This window comes from Papio anubis, chromosome 12 (genome assembly GCF_008728515.1).
Source record: "Papio anubis isolate 15944 chromosome 12, Panubis1.0, whole genome shotgun sequence".
Lineage (NCBI taxonomy): Eukaryota > Metazoa > Chordata > Mammalia > Primates > Cercopithecidae > Papio > Papio anubis.
In genome coordinates, this window is record NC_044987.1 from 81,572,257 (window position 1) to 81,595,903 (window position 23,647).

Below are 23,647 nucleotides of genomic sequence, written 5' to 3' on the forward strand. Positions count from 1 at the left end.
AAATCTCTACTGCTTAAAATGAACCTAACAAAGAAATAACAACAAATACAATAAAATAAAAGTGGGATCCTGTAGTTTCCTATCTGAACAAACAAAGACAAGAGTTGTTACATTTAATCCACCAAAAAGTATAAATTATTTTCTCCAGTGTACAAATAAGAAAACTGGGGCATAGGGAGGCTAAAAGATCCAGTATTACCCAAGTTAAAAAATGAGAGAGGTGGGATTTGAAATCAATTCCATCAAGCCAACACACTTTCCACTACGCAATATTGTCTGGTTGGAAGCAATGAAAATCAACTGATGGCTATTGTATGAATCAAAGAGAGTGGAGGTAAAGTGACAGCAGCAGGAAAGGAGAAGCAGCAATGAATTTTGGATGTTTCCCTAAAATTACCCACTGTGGCTTTCAGCTAGATGAAGTCATTTCCAATAATTGGTGAGGGAGACAATTTAAAAGAAGAAATGACAATAAAATCTGGTAGTACAATTTATTAAAATATTGGACAAAAATCAAAGCTGACTTGTTTCTGCCTTGAAAAGCAATATGGTGATTAAGTACATGAACTTTGTAGATGGGCTATCCTGAAACTAAGCTGTTACTCTATCTTTTAATAGCGATGCAATTCTAGACAGTTATTTAACCTCTTTTAGCCTCAGTTTCCTTAATGAATTATTTAAGGGATAATACAATAATGCTGTTTTAGTGTGGATTTCCTCTAATAGCAGAGCCTGATATGAGACTTATATACAGGAAGATTATTTTTGGAAATGATCCCTAGTAAGGAAATGGGGGGCTTGGAAGACTCAAACATGAAAAGAGAGCCAATCAGGGAACATGCTATTGAGCTAGCTACCATTATGGGCAAATAAGTGTTAGTCTCTAAAGAACACCTAAAGAGCTATGCAAAATGCATCTCGGAATTGCCCCTTGAAGGAATGGAAAAAGGAAATATTTACCCATCATCACCTATTGTTCAGAGTTGCCCTGTGTTGCCCTAACTTCCTCCTACTTACAGTTTTGCACATATGTCAGGGTGGAATTGTGGACATGAATAGGCAACCCACATTATGGTGGTAGAGAGGCCCTGGGACAGAATGCACAAGGTATAAGATAGAGCTAAGGCAAGGTACTGTTATGTGTTCACAGATACTTACTATAGTAAAGATTAGAGTAAAAAGGTGAGCCAAGAAGGTACAATAAGAGCAAGGATATCAGTGGATGCGAGGGGCCAGTGGATAGAATGAGGGGATTAACTACAAAGGTGAATGGGGTGGTTTTTGAAAGTGTTCTATACAATGAATGTGTGATGTTTACTTAAGCATATACTGTACATGTCAGGAAATTTCTCTAATTGTACTCTTACAATTGGCAATTTAATTATTAATACAAATATAATTACCAATATTGCTACAGTTTGGATGTGGTTTTTCCCCACCAAAACTCATGCTGAAATCTGATCCTCAATTTAACAATGTTGGAACTGGAACCTAGTGGGAAGAGTTTTGGTTATATAGGCAGATCTCTCATGGATAGATTAATGCCCTCCAAGGGGGGTGAGTTCTTTCTCTCACAGCAATGGATTAGCCTTCATGAGAGCAAGTTGTTAAGGACAGTCTGGCTTCCTCAGCTTTTCTCTCTGTTGATTCCTCTCTTGCTATGCGATCTCTTTGCACACGTCTGTTCTTCCACTTTCTACCATGAGTTAAAGGAGCCTGAGGCCCTCACCAGATACAGCTGCTCGATCTTGAACCTTCCAGCTGCCAGAATCATGAGCCAAATGAACCTCTTTTCTTTGTCTTTGTAAGTTACCCAGCCTTGGGTTTTCTGTAACAGCAACACTAAGTGGACTAAGACAAATATAAATTATACCTCAATAAAGTTGGTTGTTTTAAAAAAGGATGAGCCAAGACATGCAGTAAATACAATAAATGTCTGATAAGCATGTATTTCATATCATCTTGAGATTTAATGCAGTAGCATATGCAAAGTGTAGGAGAGAATAATGCTTTCTTGCTCCATTTCTATTGCTGAAACAGTTCTCCATGATCTCTTTAGTCTGAGGACAAATGGCAGTTTTCTGGCTATAAGACAGAGCGGATATGCCATCCTAGGCACTGAGATTGGGAAATATCAAGCATGCATGTGACTGTCAAGTATTAAACCTCATTTTCTGATGACCACTAGTGTTCCAGGTATCAGCCCATAAAGTGAGCTTTTTCTGAGAAGAATGAAAGATGGCAGGTAGAAATGAACAAGCTAGTAAAGAGGACTGAGGCCTATTGTTAAGGCCTGGGGCCTAAAAATGTCAGGATTCAAGGTGATCAATTTGGAAAATAAAGAGATTTGGACTCTTCTCTGAAACCAAGGAGTAGTGAATATGTGGAGTCAGAAAGTCACTGCAAATTCCAGAGAAACTGTGGAAGCGGCATTTTGTAGGAGTGTGGGGGAAACAACACCCTCAACTAGTATTCCTACCTTCCGGTAACTCTATTAATTTAACTTTACCTCTGCCAGTCAATAAAACTTTTTCATATTTTGGTACATTTTAATTGTTTCCAAATTTTTTTCATGCATAGGATTTATTTGACTTTTACAACAGATTTTGTTGTATGTGAGCCATTCAATGGCTTGAACAAGTTAAGAAACTTCATATCCAGAGAAGGGAGCTGGGGATGAAAGAAGCCAAGTCATCTGTCCATGATCGCTGTGCTGCCCACCTTATTAAGGGGTAAGGACAGGGATTTAATGCATGCCTTTTCACTCCTGCACAACACTCCATGTATTAGAGTATGGCATTTTATGTGAACTGCAGAGATATTCAAAATACATGGAATAAATGAATTTTAAAACCATTGCATGATAAGAAGTCCAAAAGGAGGGAACTTCCAGGAGTCAAAGCTTTGACTTGTGAAGAAATAAAAAAAAAGCAAACCAATCCAGGCCACAGATGGGAGGTACCATATCCTTGCTTTACACACCAGAAGGAAAATATATTCATTAGGTGGGTTCCTAAGGCCTTTTCTGGTCTTCGGAGTCTAGCTTGTAAAGTTATGCTCTTTAATTTGAGTTAAGTTCAGTGATTGAATCAGCCTGCTAGAATAATAAAAACTTCACATGCAGGAGTTGCTTAAGAGTGTACATTTAACTTTCATACAGCTTAGGCTCTTTTTTTCACACACTATACACTTACATTCCTGTGATGCCTTTCCTATAGGGAATTCACACTTTTACTGATCAGCAGGCATACAAATACTGCAAGGTGCCAGTTGATAATTTAGTTTCCAAAATATCACCATTTATATCTTTGTAACTATGCTTACATCATCCTTTAAAAACTTTGGCATACTACTCAGTATAAGATATAAAAGGCAAATAAGAAAAAGTGTTACCAGATGCTTGTAATAATTTAAACAAAGGTTGAAATCATTTGGAGGGTTAAAAAAGACAACTTTGGGCTGAATTCAATAAAAAAGACAACTTTTGGGCTACATTCAGTACTTAACTGAATGTTCAATTACATTAAAGGAACATGTATATATTACTCAGAATGTAATTCTAGAAATGTATGGTTAAAGATTGTATCTAACAATGCAGAGTATAGTAATGGAGGAGAAAATGGGCATATCCTAAAATTATAAATGGATAAGCAATATAAAATATGTCAATGATATGAATACAGAAAATATTTCTCAAGATATAAAGAGTTATGGTCACAACCCAGACCTTTATTAAAAGAAGATAGCTGGTTTTCAACTCTTATAACAAAGTTTAAAGCATGTTAATAAAAATCTAATCAAACTGAGCCTCGAAATGTTTCATTTAATTTGGAGCCAAATCATCAACATATAATGTCTTCTTATACACATCACTTCAAATACAGAACAGAATAAAAAACATGAAGCAAGAAATTATATAAAATAATAGAAAAATAATTTTATTTTATTTATTTTAACTTAATCTATATAAAGCAAAGATTCTCCCCAGCTCTTAACTCACAATGTCCATAGCACCTAGAAAAATACCTGATATACAGGAAAAATATTAGAAAACATTCATATTGTAGAAATTTTCTTAGAAGCCCAAACAAGGATTAATAATCAAGAGATGATAACCAAACACTTCTATCACAATTAGTCTTTATAATTTAATGTGTAAGTCTATGCTTATGTATCGTCACCTTTCAAACACAATTCCAAATTACATCAAGTAAGGAATTGCCTACATATAGTCTCAAATCACTTGACAAGAGCTCATGTATTCCTAGACATATAAGAAGGAAAATAAGGTATAGGGGCAAAACTGATTTCCAGTTCTCTGGTTAATCATAACCTTGGGGCAAAACTGATTTCCAGTTCTCTGGTTAATCATAACCTTTACCAAAACACTTCTCTCTAGGCCTCTTTTCTCATTTGCAAAAAGTGATTCTCAGTTCTGAAATATCAATAGAATGGTGGTGGGGAGGGGAATGCAGTAGCAGAAAAATGAAGAAAGGTCAAGACTTCTTTGGTTACCTCATCCTGACTTTCAAATCACCCCATCCTTGTCCTAAACTCAGAGTCACTGATCTGGTTCGCTGCATGGTGTGCCCAGCGAATTGTAATAATTCTCACCCTGAATTGTAATAATCCCCATGTGTCAAGGGCAGGGCCAGGTGGAGATAATAATGGGGGTGATTTCCCCCATACTATGCTAGTGGTAGTAAATCTCAGGAGATCTGATGGTTTTATAAATGGGAGTTCCCCTGCACAAGCTGTTGCCTTCCCCCCATGTAAGACGTGCCTTTGCTTTTCCTTTGCCTTCTGCCATGATTGTGAGGCCTCCCCAGCCATGTGGAACTATAAGTCCATTAAACCTCTTTCATTTATAAATTACCCAGTCTCAGGTATGTCTTTATTAGCAGCATGAGAACAGACTAATACAGTCACTCCCTCCTCAGCACTCAAGGCTCTCAGCTGAGACCTCTACCTCACCGTTAGTTCATCATCAGTCTTATTCCCCCCACAATTAGACAGTGAATCTAGTCTCTCAATTATTGTGTAGTTGGCAGTTGATCGGGTCTCAAAAGCACAGAACCAATGCAGAGGGGCCTGAGAGGAGTAGAGGGACCCATTCTTCTTGAGGTTAAAGTTCTGGTTGGGGTGGGCAGGAAGTGGAGGGGGGAAACAAAGCAACCCTTTGAAATGGAGTAGGGATCAATGTAATATGGGTTAATTTTCTTTTCTTTTCTCTCCTTCCTTCCTCCCTCTTCTTTTCTTTTCTTTTTTCTTTTCTTCACTTTCTTTTGAGACAGGGTCTTGCTCTCCATCGCTTAGGCTGGAGTGCAGTGGGATGATTGTGGCTCCCTGTAGTCTCAATCTTCTAAGCTCAAGAGATCTTCCCACCTCAGCCTCCTGAGTAGCTGGGACCACAGGTGCCTGCCACCATGCCCGGCTAATTTTCCAATTTTTTGTACAGACAGGGGTATCCCTGTGTTGCCCAGGCTAGTCTTGAACTCCTGAGATTTCAAGCGATATCGTCCAGCTGAGATGATGACAGGTATCATACCAGCTGGACTATAATATGGGTTAATCTTAATAGCAGTTAAATGTTTAACACATTCTGTGCCAAGGACTGTGCACCGTGCTTCTCACAACAACCTAGGAGGTAGGTACTATTATCATTCTCCTTTAAAGATGTGAAAACTGAAACTTAGAGAAACTTGCCCCACACTAACAAAGGGGCAGAGGCTGACTTGGAACTCAGGCCACATGGAATGACCTTCCCTCACCTGTAGAGGGCAGAGTTCCTGCTGGGAGCCCAGGAAGCAGGCAGGGCCAGGAGAAAAGGTAATACTCCCGCTGCGGACGCTATGGGGAAGGGGCTGATGGCATCTTGGTCTCCAGCCATGCGCCGGCCTTAAATAGGGAGGGGTTCCTTTAAGGTAAAGGGTCTTTTCCCCACGCGACAAAAAGTAACTCCCAACTGGGAGGGGGGTTCTCTCCGAGTGGCACGCAGGGTGGGCTTAGGGCCAAGCGGATCGATGAGGACCGGGCCAACCGGCTGAGGGAGCATCAGGACCCCCTGTGGGGATCGGAGGAAGAGGATTCCGACAGGAGGGAGGCGGCAGCCCTGGGGAACCAGGATTCCTGGTCGTGGGTGGACCCAGTGGAAAAGGACGTGCGAAGCCTGTAGAGAATGGAGGAGGCCGGCCAACATGCCCGGTGGGCTGCGGGTCCTCCGGAGAGACCGGAGGCCGCGGGTCCTGAGGAGGGACGGGAAGCGGCGGGTCCCAACGAGAGACCGGAGGCGACGGGTTCCGAGGAGGGACGGGAGGCTGCGAGTCCGGAGGAGCTGCGGGAGGCGGCAGAGCAGGGACCTGGGGACTGCTTGAGCGGAGAGGAGGTGGCTGGCGTGGAGCCAGCCAGGCCGGGGGGCGGGGAGATGGCGGTCTCCGAGGGTGGGGCGCCGGCCGGTCTTGCGGTCTGTAGGCGGGGAAAGAAGCGTGGAAACAACAGGAACGGAGCGAAGGGGAAAGGAAAGCTGCCAGAGGGCGGGAGTGGAAAGGACCCTGGCGAGCGCCGGGAGGAGTGGCGGCTGCGAGATCGGCTGCCGGGCAGGCACAGGGACAGGTGTCTGGAGAAGTACTGGGAGAGCGCCCAAGAGCGCTACCGGGTGAGGGTGGGGAAGCCCGGGGCCAAGCACACGGAGCAGGTTGTCGGGGACCGGGTCGAGTGGAAGTACCCGCTGGAGAAGAAGGCGGGCTGGCTGAGGTGCCCAGAGACTGTGGAGTCCGAGGAGGAGGAGGAGGAGGAGGAAGAGGAGAAGGAGGCCTGCAGAAGGAAGAGCAGTCCCTTAGAAATCCAGCAGCAGCAACTCCGGCTGCCCACAGTCAGATTCAGCACCTGGTCCAGATCTCCACGCCCGTCTCAGCCGCACGTCTCCTGCTGCCTCTCGGGCACCAGTGTCATTAACGAGCTGGCGAAGATGGGCGACCCGAATCTCCTCGAAGTGTTGACTGAGGAAGGTAGGACCGCGCCAAGAGACGTCAAGGGAGAGCCGGGCTGGCTTCCTGCACACCGCCACCCGCGGCGCGGGGGCCCGGGGGGACGTTGGCCGCCCTGCGGCCTGAGTCCTAGGGAGGTTCGCAGCGTGGCGTGCCCAGCGCGAAACCAGGACTGCAGGGCAGAGTCCCCCGCCTGGGGTGAGTGGGGTTGGTTTCGGCGCCCCACAGATTTCTCTGCTGCTCCTGCGCGCCAGGGACCTGCGACCCGTGACCCCTATGGTTCCGGAACACCCTCCTTGCTCCCCTGCAGGCCTGGGAACCGCCGAGTAATTCGGGGCTGCTAGGTTAGCGCTGCGGTGCTTGGGCCTCCGAATTCAGCCACTGGAAACCAAGGCTTTCCCAAAGAAAGTAGCAGTATAGAGTGCAAGACAGTTATCCCACGTGTAAGGAGCCGGCCCTCGAGTCTTATTACCTCACTCTCTCTTCCCGTTACTGATCATGCTTTGAGATGCTTGTTAATTGTAGGAGTAGCAGATCCTAAAATCTGTCAGTTTGAGATACTGAGAGCAATAGGCACTTGGAAAAGCTGCTGCTGCTGCTGCTGCTGCCGCCGTTGCTTTTAAACAGCTTTCATTAAGCTCTTTAGTTCCGCTGAGAAATATTTACCCATTGTTTGCCAAAGCCTTTACACCACCTGTATTCCGTGGACCTATTTTAATACACGTATTTTCCCTAAAATGCACATACTATTTTGTTACTGTCTCCAGGACCCCAGTTTCTTCAATGATACTTTATTTTCGTGTCTTGTTTAGTGTTGGATTTAAACATGGAAACCGTTTTCCAAAGTGACAAAAGATCTGATCATAACTATTCAGTCTATTTCAGGCACCGGGAAATACCGTGTGTTACTGCATCCTCCTCGTTCCCTTTTTAAAGCAGCTTTTTTGAGATATAATCTATATACTGTAAAATTCACCTATTGGACGTGTAAGGTTGGATTTTTTTAGTGTATTTACAGAGTTTTGTAACTATCATCATTATCTAATTTTAGAACACTTTCATCACCCCAAATAGAAACCTCTTAGGCAGTCACTTCCCATCCTCCTCACTTCCTACAGTAATCTCTTTATTGCTTCTGTAGATTTGCCTATTCAAGCCCATTCACATAAACAGAATTATACGACATTTGGTCTGTTGTAACTGGCTTCTTTCTCTTAATGTTTTTGAAGTTAATCCATACTGCAGCTTTTATCAGTGCATCATTCTTATTAATTGCCCAATACTATTCCATTGTAGAGATATAGCATACCTATCCATTCGTCAGTTGGTAGGATTTGTGTTATTTCCACTTTTTTGCTTCTATGAATAATGCTGCTATGAACCTTGATGTATAAGTTTTCATATGAACATATGTTTTTATTTTCCTTGGGTATATGTCTGGGAGTGGAATTGCTGGATTATGTGGTAGCTTTATATGGAACATTTTAAGAAACTGCCAAACAGTTTTCCAGGCATCTGCATGTTACCTTCCCATCAATCATGTATGAGGGTTCCAATTTCTGTACATCCTCACTAACACTTGTTATTGTCTTTTTTATTATAGCCATCCTAGTGGTTGTACAGTGGTATCTCAATGTGATTTTGATTGTATTTCCCTAGTGACTAATGTAGCAAGTATTTTCATTTACTTATTAGTTATTCATGTTTTTGGAGAAATGTCTATTCAGATCATTTGCCTGTTTACAAATACTGAGTTGTCTTTTTCATTATTGAGTTGCAAAAATTCTTTATGTGTTCTGAATACAAGTGCCTTATTAGATATATGATTTACAAATATTTCCTCCCATTCTGAGTGTTATCATTCTATGTTCTTGATGGTGTCAGTTGAAGCATACCCCCCTTATTTTTTATTTTATTTTATTTTCTGAGACAGGGTCTGGCTCTGTTGCCCAGGCTGCAATGCAGGGGCATCATCTCTGCTTACTGAAACCTCTTGACTCCCAGATTCAAGCGATCCTGCCACCTCAGCCTCTGGAGTATCTTGGACTATAAGTGCTGCACCACGACCTCCCCAGCTAATTATTATTATTTTTTTTATGAAGATGGAGTTTCACCCTGTTGCCCAAGTTGGTCTTGAACTCGACAGCTCAGCTGATCCACCTGACTTGGCCTCTTAAATTGCTGGGATTACAGATGTGAGCCACAATGCCCAGTCACACTCCCCTATTTTTTAAAAAAGGCCTTTGTAATCTATTTATGTTTGCATGTGATCCAAATTGTGCCTCTGATTGGGGTGGAGGTGAGAGAAAAAGATATTGATGAGGAATACCCTATATTTGATGGCTGGGACTAATTACTGCATTCTGCCCAAATTCCTGTATCTAGGTATATTCAAAGATCCAGAATCCAAGCAGCAGAGGAGTGTGGCATTGATGAGAGCAGGGCCTAAGGAGCAACATAGTTCAGGCCACTCATATGACTCGTATATTTTTAGATGTTTCTTAGCATGTCAGTTCTTTTGCTGGTTTAGTTTTACTGCCCATTATTGAGACTTGTGTTCTTATTAGGTGTCTTAGACCACTCTTTTTTTTTTTATTGCTACAACAGAGTACCACAGCTTGGGTAATTTATAAAGAAAATATATGGCTCTTGGTTCTGGAGTCTGCAAAGTCCAAGAGCATGGTACTGGCATCTGACATCTTTGTGCTGCCTCTTAACATGTTGGAAGGTCAAGGGAGCACATTAGACCAAGAGATAAATGTGTCCAAACTTATCCTTTCATTAGGAACCCAATTCTGATATAACTAACCCACTCCCATGAGAATGGCATGAATTCATTCAGGAGGATGGAGCTCTCATGACGTAATCACCTCTTCAAGGTTCTACCTCCTAATACCATTACAATGACAGTTAAATTCCACTATGAGTTTTGGAGGGATATTTAAACCATAGCACTAGGGCGTATGAAAAGTGCATTGTTATGAGAGGTTTTTTTTTTTTTTAAATATACATTCCAGTGGATTTTTAGAACTATACTTCCAGATATATTTTCTCTTTGAGTTAAATGACACTGTTGGCTGGGTGTGTTGGCTCATGCCTGTAATCCCAGCACTTTGAGAGGCCGAGGCGGGTGGATCGTGAGGTCAAGAGATCAAGACCATCCTGGCCAACATGGTGAAACCCCGTCTCTACTAAAAATACAAAAATTAGCTGAGTGTGGTGCCATGCACCTGTAGTCCCAGCTACTCGGGAGGCTGAGGCAGGAGAATCCCTTGAACCTGGGAGGTGGGGGTTGCAGTGAGCCAAGATTGCACCACTGCACTCTAGCCTGGCGACAGAGTGAGACTCCATCTCAAATAAATAAATAAATAAATAAATAAATAGAATAAATACAAAATAAAACAGATGACACTGTTATGAAAACAAAAGTGTTGGCTGAAGAAGGGTGCAAAATTCAAGTTCCAGAGCACTGAGTTTTAGTAGCTACTTTCATTTCTATGTTTTAAAATGTAAGCAGACTTTTTAGACTAAATTTACCCATGTAGGTAAGCGTTGATTTCATATGTGCTTTCTAAATCACCTTTAAATACTGAATATGAGAGTTAATTTATAAAATTGATTATAAGAGAGACAATGTAACATTTTTCCTTTTAGATGTAATAGATCTAAGATTTATTACATCTTCTCTACTTTTTTTCACAATTAAACACATAAGGAATCAGTGATCTCCAGCTGTCTAATTTCCTACTATCTTCTAATTTTAAAAATGAAATTCTAAAGGCAGAAGGTAATAGAGCACTTAATTAGTTACATAAACAAACATTGCCAGTAAAATGTCATTGCTGGAATTTAACTTTTTTTCTTTCTTTCTTTCTTTCTTTTTTTTTTTTTGAGATCTTTCTCTGTTTTCCCAGCTGGAGTGCAGTGGTGTAATTATAGCTCACCATAGCCTCAAGAAATGTTCATTCTTTAGCTGATTTCTGATATAGTTAGTATTGGAAAAGACAGTTTGAGAGTTTAGCATCGGAAAAGGTAGATTAAAAGTTGAATGTTAGGTAGTTTGCATCTTTACAGCTATGTTAAGCATTGTGTTCAACTAAGCCACCTGTATTTAGTAATGTTAATATTTGATTAGAAATATTTTATTTTATACTGCTAGTAAGAGTGTAAACTGAGAAGACCAGTTGGTAAATACAAGTGCTATTTTTGGGCTGTGGATTTGCTGGAGTGTGTATTCTTAGTAATGTGCTTTCAGTGAAAACTCAAGACTCAGTCTTTAGGCTGGCTTTACTTTTAGCACATATTTGATGATTCTCCACAGCGATTGGTACCAAATCTGTCATATCCCTGGAATGTAGCCTGTAGGGAGAGTATACTCCTATCCATTCATTTTAGAGGAAGTTGGAGGAATAGAAAGAAACTGACAGAGTTGTTGGCTTCAAATCCCGCCTCTTCAGTCAGGCCTCTGTTTTGACAGAGGTTTGGTGATTATGCATAGTTACGGCATCTTTATACTCCATGAGGGAGTGTGAAAATGTCTGAGTCTATGGTCTGTGTAAATATCTAATTGCGAGGGTGCATGCATGTGAGAGAGCTAGCGAGCAGTAAGTGTGCAGGGGTGAGAGGGAGCATGGTGTGTGTGAAAATAAATCTATCCTCTTGAACGTGCCGGTATTTCACAAAAAGATGCAGTTGACAAAATGTGTCCCTGTTGGTTCTCTGGAGCTGACAGTCTTGTGGAGGGATGTATAATTGAGCTAGGTGTCCAGAGAGGGCTGCATTCAAGGTGATATGGGAGCCGGTGGGAGGCCAACCCAGGGGACAGTTGAGGTTTCAGGTAAGGCCTGAAAGGAAGGGGGTCTAGGTTTATATAATGTGAAAAATAAGCAAGAGTTAGAAAGGGAAGAAAACAGGTGCTAGTTCTAGAGAAAGAAAACTGCAATTTTAAAGGTTACAGTGTGAAGGGAGAGCTAGTAACAATAGGAGGTGATCTGGAGGATTCATATTGTCCCTTTTCCACATTCTCAAATAAATGCATTACATCAAATTGTAATAGCAGCTTGAAAATATTTTTTCACCTACTTGTTTTATGTTAAATGGAGCAAAAATAATTAGGAAAAAGAAGGGCGAGTGTTTGCAGTTTTTCAACTTTCTTTTTGTAAAAATAGAATTGTAAAGCTCTTTAAACCTAGCTTAAGGTTTGCAGTTGCTTGATTGTTCTGTGATTGGAACTATATTTTGTTTGATGCTTTGTTCTTTGGCATAATAGTGACTGTTTTTGTCCTTAAAAAAAAAAACCTCTCTAAGTCAATGTCAACTATCATATCTTGAGAGACAAGGCTTGTATTTCTTAGAATCCTATTCTTTATCAATTCATTATAAAGCCATGCTAAATTGGTCTCCTTTTCATTCACAGATCTAATGAGAGATGATCAGGATCAGGATCAACTGAGTTTTGAGCTATATGTTTAGGCAGTAATTATGAGTAAAACCCATTGATGGTAATATTGTATGATGTTTAATATTTTTCAGAGCATTTCTCTTTAGATTTGTATCTTTTACACGAGAAAGCCTGCACTCAGAAAGTTAAGTGGTATAGGTATAGTTGGTTAGTTTTCATGTTTTGCTTAGAGTAAAACATTTTAAGAGCAGATTCTGCCACACAAAGATCTGAATACGAAAGGAGTTGTTTCAATTTTATTCTGACATTCTGAAACTTAGCCCAAGGAATTTACAGCAGTTTTGAAGTTTAATGGTAGAATAGAATAATAACAACAATATCAACAAGAATAACATCCATTTACCTCCTATATGCCAAGTACATGCATTATCTATTTAGTGCGTACACAAACATTATGAGATAGACATACCACTTATGACAGTTGAGAGCTTTGAATTTATGTCATACTCTTGCAATGGAGGCTAGGAAATGTTTTGCTTGCTTGAGTACATTACTACACTATATAATTAGGTTCTATTAGGAAAGAAGGAGGAGGACGAGGAAAGATATTTGTCAGTAGCCTGCAGCCTCTGCTGTATTAGTCACCCACCATTAACACTCTCTCCTATTTTCTTAAATGGCATCTTCTCAAATTTCTCATGCCTAGGAGTCTTCTATTTCATCTTAACATATTTTTATGAAAATAGGTATATTTTCTAAAACAAAATAAATTTAGTGATAAGAGTGCAGTGTTCTACTTAAAAAAAAATCTCTTTAATCTCTGGCCTGATAAAATATAGATAGTCTCATATCTGCATTTACATTCACTCTGTTGTGATGTGTTGTGTTTTGGTTGAAGTGTATGAAGAAATTCTGGCCTCTTACAGATCTATAGTTGAAAAAGGAGGATACTTTTAAAGAGTTTTTGAGTAATTATGGATATTCTCTGATTTGCCTCCATATTCAATGTATAATAGGTTCTTTAAAGTTAGATATAATGCAGAATTTGAAACCACTGAAATGAACTTTTATTTCACTGCTGCATTAAAATCTATTGGTCTTTCCTTCACTTAATGTATGTTTTTCTCATGCATAGTTTTGTAACATCATGTATTGCTTATTTGGAAAACACTTATCTACTGAGTTATACAGATCTTCCAAATGTTGACATATTTCATTTTAAAACACCAAAACGTAATGCTAACATCATCACTGATTTCATCAGGAATGCCTTGGGAATCTGTTAAGCTCACAGTGACGGACACAAGTTTACAAAAATTATTTCATTTGCAACTCAAATTTTATCATTGGCAATAAATACTCTCAGGTGTTTTCCATGAAATGATAGATTCATGTCATTAATGTTTGAGGTAATATCTGACAAATAGTCAGGTCTGTATGACCCTATATGTTTTCCCATCATGCTTTCAACTAAAATGATCTTTTGTGAAAAATTTAGCTGCTTTACCTTGCAATGTAAAGTACTTTTTCATGAGGCAACCATGGTACTTTGGAATGCAGCAGCAGCGCTTAATGCATTCTTCCTGTTTCTTTACAGATTATTAAAAATTTGTGTGTTCAGGGTCAAGATTTTATAAACTTCATAAGCTTTACTGTTTATCAAGGACATTTTAAAGTTAAACTACGTTTTTGTTTCTTTTTATGCTGAGAGTGCATAATGGTGGAGAATATAATGACTGCTAGTATAGTCTGGTGCCATGGAGTTGATTCATATGATGGGACCAGCACTTTTATCCCATTGTTTTTGCATCATCGGTGCAAATGTCGACAGAATTGAAAAGACAAATATGGTTTTAATATTATTATAAAACTTTAAATAAATAATAAAATATGTAAATGTGACACATACTGCAAGTAAAATAAATTGTATCTTGACAGGGATTGGCAGACAGTACTTTAAAACTGCTGATATAGGATTTGAATTATCACTTAGAGGGAGAAGTTGTGTCGGTGTGTTATGTATGTGTGTGAGTACTGTTGTCTCTCAGTATCCACAGGCATTGGTTTCAGGATACCCCACTGGTACCAAAATCCAAGGATGCTCAAGTCCCTTATATGAAATGGCATAGTATTTGCATATAACCTATGCACATCCTTGTTCATGCTTTAATTCATTGCTAGATTACTTATAATATGTAATACAAAGGAAATGCCATGTAAATATTTGTTATACCTCTTTGCACAGTGCCTGGTGCATGGCAAGTTATGATTATATTTTCGCTTTTCATTTGCAGCCACAGTGGTAGAAAAACTTGGCTCTGTTGTCGGCTTGCTCATTCAATTTTTTAATGAATGTTTATCAGCCATCTTTCGTTTGCCAATCAGTATGCTAAAAGAACAAAATTAGAAATTGTGATCACTTTTCAGAAACTTATCTTCTTTTGGGGATAAAAAGATATTAATAAAAAAGCACACATATTCATGTAAAATTGAAACCCTGAGAAGTGCCATCAAGTAGAGATATATCAGATGCTTTGAACTAGCCAGATAGATGAGAGAAGGCTTCCCTGGGGAGAAAGTGACTTTCAAGCTGATATCTGACGGATGTGAAGAATTACCCAGGGCAAGGTCGGGAGTGAGAGAGTGTGTTATTCTCTTTTGTGCTGTTATAACAGAATACTACAGACTGTGTAATTTATAAACAATGGAAGTTTATTAGGTCCATGTTCTGGAAGCTGGGAAGTCCAAGATTGGGGAACACATCTGGTGAGCCCCTTCTTGCTGTGTCATAACATGGTGGAAGGCATCACTTGGTGAGAGAGCATGCACACATGAGATGGCTTAGCTTTCTTTCATAACAAATCCATTTTTGTAGTTACACATCTATTCCTGTGATAACAGCACTAATTCATTTATGAGGGCAGAACACTCATGACCTAATCACCTCTTCAAGGTCCTACCTCTCAACATGGTTGCATTGCAGATTGTTTCCAACACACAAACTTTGGGGGACACGTTCAATCCATAGCAGAGAGCATTCCTTACAGAGGAGTAATTGTGTGTTAAGGCTCCACAAAGAGGTAGAATGAAACTGAAAGAAGTTATAAGGATCTGAAAGGAGACTAGTGGGCCAGACTTAAGAGCGCAAAAGGGTGAGGCTGGAGACATAGGTTGGTTTTAGTTAATTTTAAAGAGTTTTACTATTTGCCAAAGGCAGAAAACTTATATCAAGAATAACCCCATCTTATACCAACAAAGCTATGAACCATAAATCTGCTTTTTAAAATAAAATAAAATTATAAATAAAATAAAGCTTTCTTGCAAATCAGTGTTTATTTCCAAGCCTTGTTTTAACCAATGTATAAATCAAAAATCAAAATATTCCTCTGCAGAAAACTTTGGACCTTATTCCCTAGCCAACCTATAATAGTTGAATTTCTGTCAAGTATAAATTAATATATATAATGGGCTTAATTATTTAAGAGAATAACTGAGTGATTTGTGTGATCTATGAAAAGGAATTGGACGATTATACTTGGGTTGTGAATAAGCTATACAAATAGTAGATTTTTAAAATATTTTTTGGATTTATACAATTGCTTTATTTTATTATTTTTTACTTATAAGAACAAGCATTTATTTCTCACAGCTCTTGATGCTGTGGAGTCTAAGATCATGGTACTGAACTCACTGTCTGGTAAGGGCTTGTTTCCTGGCTCATTAATGACATCTTCTTAGTGTGTCTTCACATGATGGAAGAGGGAAGGCAGCTCTCTGGAATCTCTTTAATAAGGACTCTATTACCATTCACAAGAGCTCTGCACCACGAGCGCATTCAGACTATAGCACCTGAAATACTTGGTGTTTTTTGGCTTTGTAGACACATCATTCTGATTTCTGCTTTTATCTTCACATTGCCTTCCTCTGAGCCTCTGTTCCCTCTTCTTTTCTTAGGAGGACATCCATCATTGGATTTAAGGCCCACCTTAAATCCAGTATAACTTTATCTCTAGGTCCTTAACTAATTACATCTGTAAAGACTACATTTCCAAATTAGGTTTCAGTCTGAGATTTGAGATGGACATGAATTTGGGTGTAGGAGAGACATTAATCAACCCCTACAATGGTTCAATATCAAGTTTCCATATAATAAAGTGTCTTGTTCTGGGCTCTGTTCAGTTTCATTCACCAGTTTTTCTATCCTATTTCTAAAATTATAGTCACTGACTTGTACTTAAAGTGCTAGCATTTTATGCGGTTCCCATTGTGATATTTTCTCCTATATATATGTGTGTGTGTGTGTATATATGTGTGTGTGTGTGTGTGTGTGTGTATATATATATATATGTAGTTTTTGGCTTAAATATATCTTAGGGCTTTTTCAAGTTGGAACCACTAGAAAATAAGAATAAGAATTTCAGTTCTATCTTTAACTTTTTTAGTGTCATAAACTTATCTGAACATGTATTTTAGCGCAAACGACTAAATGCATAACCATTACGGGGCTATCTGTATGTCCGGAAAGTACTTTGGCCTATTTAGAAACTGATAGTGTTCTACATGCAACCTGTCTGGTTTGACATCAGGAAAACAAGCCGAGAGGATATTAAATCTCACATGGTGAGAATTAAGAGATATCAATGGACACTTTATTGGGTATTTTACTCTTAGTGGTTTTGTGGTTATAGATTGATAACTGCATTGATCAGAGTTAAGTTTATTTCTCAGTAATTGAGATTGTGTTTTACACATCAGTATTATATGCTTTTCCTTTTATAGGCAGTTTTAGGTAAGACTTCTTTTGGAGTCTGTTTTAAACAATTTAGCTCCTGAATAACCTTGCATCTTTTCTTCTAGTATGTTTCTTTTGAATTTTTTAATTCATTCAATTCGTATTTTTTCCTTACACAGACTTCTGAACATATTCTGATCAGTTGGCTAATTTAACGTGTTTTTCTCTTTCTTATTTAATTTAGGGGGACACGCCAATAAACATATAGACTACTCTTTCCAAATGAGTGAGGTAAGTTAAATATATATGTATTAGCTTCCTTATAAGTCAGAATAAAAAATCAAGATAAGGTTAAGTCTTTGTACTTACCTTCTTATAATACCTTCTAGTTTGTCCTCTAATTTATTCATTTTTTAGTAGCTAAAGCAAGTTCCATGTTCAATGCAGATTTAATATTGGATCTTTTCTAAATGTTATAAGGGAACAAATAGATTTTTGATTTGTTTTGAGACTCCCTGTGAAATAAACTCAGATATGCTGATCATTGATATGTAAGATACTAGTATTTGGCTAAAATTTTGCTATAATGTAATGTTAGTGTAGTCAGTGATAGCTTATTATTTTACAGTTATTAGTATGATTGGTGCTTATCTATGACTATGCTGGGATTCAACCTGAACTGCATAAACACATTAAATAGAACAATAAATAAATTAAATACAACTTGTAAAAATACAGAATTCTTTTAACCAAAGACCTTCTTATATAAATTTTAAGAAAGATACAGACAATTTATATTGCTTCTATATTGAATATAAGCATGTTAAAGGCATTTCAATGAAATGATTTTTCTGATGGCTCTAGGTGATACAGAATCCCATGTGTAGCTCTCACAGAGGTAGACGTCCTTGAATGGTTTCAGGATGTCCAGCCAGATATAAACAGGATTTAAAAAAATTTCCAGGAATGACTGAAATTTCTGCTTGGAAAACACATCCTTCTACAATAGGTTGGTTATTTGATAGTTGGCTGGATAAGCTCATTAACATTCCTAGAAGTTACAGGGTTCCTTTAAAAGTTCAGTGACCCACTAGTCAGAATGGCTATTGTTAAAAAATCAAGAAATAACAGATGCTGGTGAGGCTATGGAGAAGAAAGAATGCTTATACACTGTTGGTGGGAGTGTACATTAGTTCAGGCATTGTGGAAGATAGTGTGGCAATTCCTCAAAGATGTAAAAATAGAAATACCATTCGACCCAGCGATCCCATTACTGGGCATATGTCCAAAGGAATAGAAATCATTCTTTTATAAAGACACATGCATGTATATGTTCATTGCAGCACTATTCACTGTAGCAAAGACATGGAATCAACCTAAATGCCCATCAGTGATAGATTGGATAAAGAAAATGTGATACATATATATATCATAAAATACTATGGAGCCATAAAAAATGACAAGATCATGTCCTTGGCAGAAATATGGATGAAGTTGAAGGCCCATTATGGTTAGCAAACTAATACAGGAACAGAAAACCAAATACCCCATGTTCTCACTTTTAAGTTGGAGATAAATTATCAGAACGCACAGATATATAGAGGGAAACATCACACACTGGGGCCTTTTGGAGGATGGAGGGTGGAAGGAGGGAGAGGATCAGGAAAAACAACTAGTGGATATTAGGCTTAATACCTGGATGATGAAATAATCTGTACAACAAGCCCACATTACATAAGTTTATGTATGTAACAAACCTGCACTTGTATCTCTGAACTTAACAAAGAAAAGTTCAATGACCTAAATGCTGAGAGAAAAAGAATATGAGAACCAGAGGGAACTACAAAGATTATATAGGACAGTGATTTTATAGTGTAGTTTGCAGACCAATATACAAATAAGAATGAGAGTTATATGAAGAATTTCTTAAAACTGTAGACTCTTGGGCCCAAGCTGAGACTGCTAAATCGGTATCTTTGGGAATAAACTGAGGGGTTGTGACTACAAAAAAGCATTCCAGGTGATTCCTTGCCACTAAAGATTGAAAACCACTGTCATAAAGCAGTGTCTCCACAACTGAAGTGACATAATATGGCACAGAGTACATATTTACTGAGTAACTGAGTGAGTCAAGAAAATTATTTGGAAATAAAGAATATGAAACGTTAAAATTTTCATGTCTTTGGAGTGGACTGAAGAAAGATTCGTTTCATAAGATTGATCCAGTTTAAGTGATAACAAATATGTTGTCATTTTCAGTTTGCTCATATTAGCATAATAATAATGTGCTCCTCACAGATCTGTATAAGTATTGTTCAAATTAACTTTAATTACAGTTCATGTTTTTTGCTTCTGTGTACCTTTCACATATATGTTCCAGGAATAAGCTTCTAGAACACAAAAAGAATTTCATCAGGACATTTGTATGCTAATTTGTATCCATTTGTACATTTCAAGAACAATGGTTAGTGCATTCTTGGCTTCAAGCTCAGGTTTTCACTTGAAACAATTTTGCTCAAATTTTTAAGGCTTTATGTTTAACTTGCCAAATTTAGAAACGTATTTAATTAAATTTAAATTATAATACTGCAAAAATATAACTTCTAGATTTGTTTTGTTTGCTTATTTGCTTTTAATTTTGCTTTTATAGGAAAGCAAGTAATAGCAATGGATTCAATCTTAGGAGAATAGTAGTGTCATACCAAATTCCTATTAGACTCAACTTATAGTTAGGTTTAGCATGTTTTTTTTTTTTCAATATAAAGTATTTTGGAGTAAAACCAACATCTCTCTGAAACAAAGACAAAAATTGGCTGTTAATGTTTAGAATTATCAAATGGATATAGTATTGAATTAATCATTTCAAAAGTGAATACAGCTCTTCCTTCCAGAAAGATGGAGTAGAAAAAGTTTTCCCTATTCATTTTGCTACCTATGGTTAAAACTCTTGGAAACTCTGTATAAAACAAACATAGGGCGGCTTTGAAAGTCAAAAATAAGAAGGCAGAGCAGCTAGCAACCTCAAGACTCAAAAAGTTTGCTCTTTGCTTGACATATTGCAGAACAGGTGAGGGAGAAGCCAGCAGTCCAGAAATGCTAAGTGACACAAACAAATAAAACCTCAAAAAATGTCTACTATCTCTAGCCAATGGAACAGGAAAAGAGTCAACTAGAAATAGAGTAAACTTTTAGTCAATAACTGCTCTATTACAGCCAAACACCACAGAAAAATACTGTGGCCCTACACCAACATTTATACTATAGCTCAAGTGGGGAGACTAGACTGTCCCCCCCACCTGTTGGCAACAAAGTGCCATAACTCCCTGTTTTGTGTCAGAAGAGGCTGACTGGGGAGCCAGGACTTTCATCTCCCCTGGGGGATAACACATCCCTTCCCCCTACACCCCTGCATGGTGTTAATGGAGTCCATGGGGGAAGCCTGGACTTCTACTATCACAAGTGGTACTAAGATGCCACAACCCTTCTCTGATGGGGTGGTGACAGAGGTGGCCTGATGGAGACTCAGGAATTTCACCACCACCTGGAGGTAAAGAAGTCGCTTCCACCCCACACTCTACCATGGTGTGGAGATGATAGAGGTCACTTGGGAGCAGTAATGAGGTACCCTTGCCTTTCTCAGCAAGGTTGGGATCAGTGAAGGTCTAGTGACAAGTTTGAACTTCCACCCCCACCCAGCAACAATGAGAATCCTTTCATCAATACTCATTTCATCAATACTCCTCAATACTCATTTCATCAATACTCAATACTCTACACAGAGGCAGAGAGAGGAATCTGGACTTCTACCTCCACTGTGTAGTGAGGCATCACCCTGCTTAACTCAACAGAGTGGTGTCAGAGAAGCCTTGCTAAAACAGAAGATTTAAATAACATCCAGAGTCTCATCATACCTCAAAGTTCACATTTCTGGAGAAAATCACTCATAATACTAAGAACTAGAAAAATCTCTATATGAATAGGAAAAGACAGTAAACAGGGCCAATGATGAGGTGACAGCAAAAAACAGAAGTTACAAAGAAGAACAAGATGGACATTTTTAGAATTGAAAAATAGAATAACTTAAAAAAAATCTCAGCTAAATGGAGCCGCTAGAGGTAGAATCATTGAATTTGAAGATAAAAAAGTAGAAATTACCCAATTCAAATTGCATAGAGAAATAGATTGAGAAAAGAAAATGAACAGAGTCTCAGGGACCTGTGGGACTGTAACAAAAGATCCCACATTTGTCTCATTGGAGTGCTAAGAGAGGAGGAAGAGAGGGAGCTAAAAAAACCAAAAAACAATAACAAATAAACAAACAAAAAAAAACCAGGATAACATTTATTTGTCAAAAGTTATAAACTTACAGATTCAAAAAGCTGAAGGAACCGTAATCAGGATAAACTCAAAGAAATTCAGAAATTCACATGAATCAAACTAAAACTAGTTTTGAATACTAGAAAATGAACCAATCTTGAAGGTAGTGAGAGAGGCACATCACTTTACCTATAGGGGAAACATAATTAAAATGATAGCAGATTTTTTGTCATAAACTAGACTGGCTAAAGAAGTTGTACGAAATTTTTCCAATGCCCCCCAAAAATATCAATCCAGAATTCTATAGCTGTATTAGTCTGTTTTAATACTGCTATAAAGATGCTACCTAACACTGGGTAATTTATCAAGGAAAGGGGTTTAATTAACTCATGGTTCCTCATGGCTGGGGAGGCCTTAGGAAACACATAATCATGGCAGAAAGCAAAGGGGAAGGAGGCACCTTCTTCACCAGGCAGCAGGAGAGAGAGACAGTGTGCACAGGAAACTGGCACTGCCTGCATGATCTAATCACCTCCCACCAGATTCCTCCCTCAACACATGGGATTATAAAAATTTGAGATGAGATTTGGGTGGGGACACAGAGCCAAATCATATCATTCTGCCCGTGGTCCCTCTCAGATCTCATGTTCTTTTCACATTTCAAAACCCATTGTGACTTCCCAATAGTTCCCTAAAATCTTAACTCATTCCAACATTAACCCAAAGTCCAAGTCCAAACTCTCATCTGAGACTAGGCAGGTCCCTTCTGCCTGTGAGCCTGTAAAAGCAAAAGCAAGTTAGTTACTTCCAAGATACAATGAGGGTACAGGCATTGGGTAAATGTTCCCATTCAAAATGGGAGAAATTGACCAAAACAAAGGGGCCATAGGCCTTTTTCAAGTTCAAAACCAGGTAGGGCAGTCATTAAATCTTAAAGCTCCAAAATCTCCTTTGACTCGTTGTCTCATATCCAGGGGATACTGTTGCAAGGGGTGGGTTCCCACAGACCTGTGCAGCTCCACTCCTATGGCTCTGCAGGGACAACCCCTGTGGCTCTTTTCATAGGCTGGCCTTGAGTGTCTGTGGCATTTCCAGACATGTGATGCAAGCTGTGGGTAGATTTACCTTTCTGGAATCTGGAGGGTGGTGGTCCTCTTCACACAGCACCATTAGACAGTGCCCCATTGTGGATACTGTGTGAGGGTTCCAATCCCACATTTCCCCTCTGCATTGTCCTAGTAGAGGTTCTCCATGAGGACTGTGCTCCTGCAGCAGGCTTCTGCTGGGGCATCCAGGTGTTTTTATAAATCCTCTGAAATTTAGGCAGAGGCTCCCAGAGCTTAACTCTTGTCTTCTGCACACCTGCAGGGCCAGCACCACATGAAAGCTGCCAGGGCTTGGGGCTTGCACCCCCTGATGCAATGGCCTGAGTTGTATGTTCACCCTTTTTAGCCATGGCTGGAGCTGGAGTGGCTGGGATGTAGGGCACCCAGTTTTCTAAACTGTTTTATAGTCAAATTAAAAAATTTAACTGTCTGTTGTGGTTCTCTATATATGCAGATAAATATTTAATACAAGTGTATTATAAACAAAGAAGTTTTGGGGCTGTAAAGGTAATTAAGGATTTTCTATTTCAGTTGACTAGTAAAGTATGTACACATCTAGACTGTGATAAATTTATATATATATTATGTAATATCAAGAGCAACCATTTAAAAAACTATACAATGAAATGTACTCAAATAAAATTATAAAAAATGTTCCAGTAACCCACATAAATTCCTGAAAAATAAAACAGAAACATAGACATAGGGAATAAACCAAAAACAAAAAAGATAAAATGGCACAATTAATTCCTAATACATCAGAAATGTCATGAAATGTAATGGTCTAAGCATACCAATTAAAAGACAGATTTGCAAAGTGGAGTAAAAACATGATAATAAATGCATCAAAAAAACTACATTATCACAATAAATTTATACAAACATTAATTATAATAAAGGAGTGCTACATTAATATATGTAAAGAATACTTTAGAGAAAATAAAATTACCAGGACATAGTGGGACGTTAATTATGATAAAAGGGTCTATCCAATAAGAACCTATAGCAGTACTAAAGGAGCATGCACAAAATAACAGCATCATAATATGTTAATCAAAACTAATAAAAAGGAAAGAAGTATTACACAAAATCTGTAATTATAACT

At 38.7% G+C, this 23,647-nt stretch overlaps 1 protein-coding gene across 8 annotated transcripts in view; it reads left to right on the top strand.

Moving 5' to 3' along the window:
- The first annotated feature begins 5,788 nt into the window (after window positions 1–5,788).
- Window positions 5,789–23,647, top strand: part of ANO5 (anoctamin 5) — a 99,087-nt gene continuing 81,228 nt past the window's right edge. For 5 of the 8 annotated variants that reach the window (XM_031653378.1, XM_031653379.1, XM_031653381.1 and 2 more), the window contains exons 1-2: window positions 5,974–7,007; window positions 17,364–17,410. In XM_031653378.1, coding sequence (XP_031509238.1) covers window positions 6,179–7,007; window positions 17,364–17,410 — 876 coding nt within the window. In that variant the 5' untranslated portion in view covers window positions 5,974–6,178. Of the gene's footprint in view, window positions 5,830–5,854; window positions 5,925–5,973; window positions 7,008–17,363; window positions 17,411–23,647 lie in introns of those variants that run through there. The other 3 variants (XM_031653383.1, XM_031653384.1, XM_031653385.1) reach the window with 2 other exon arrangements.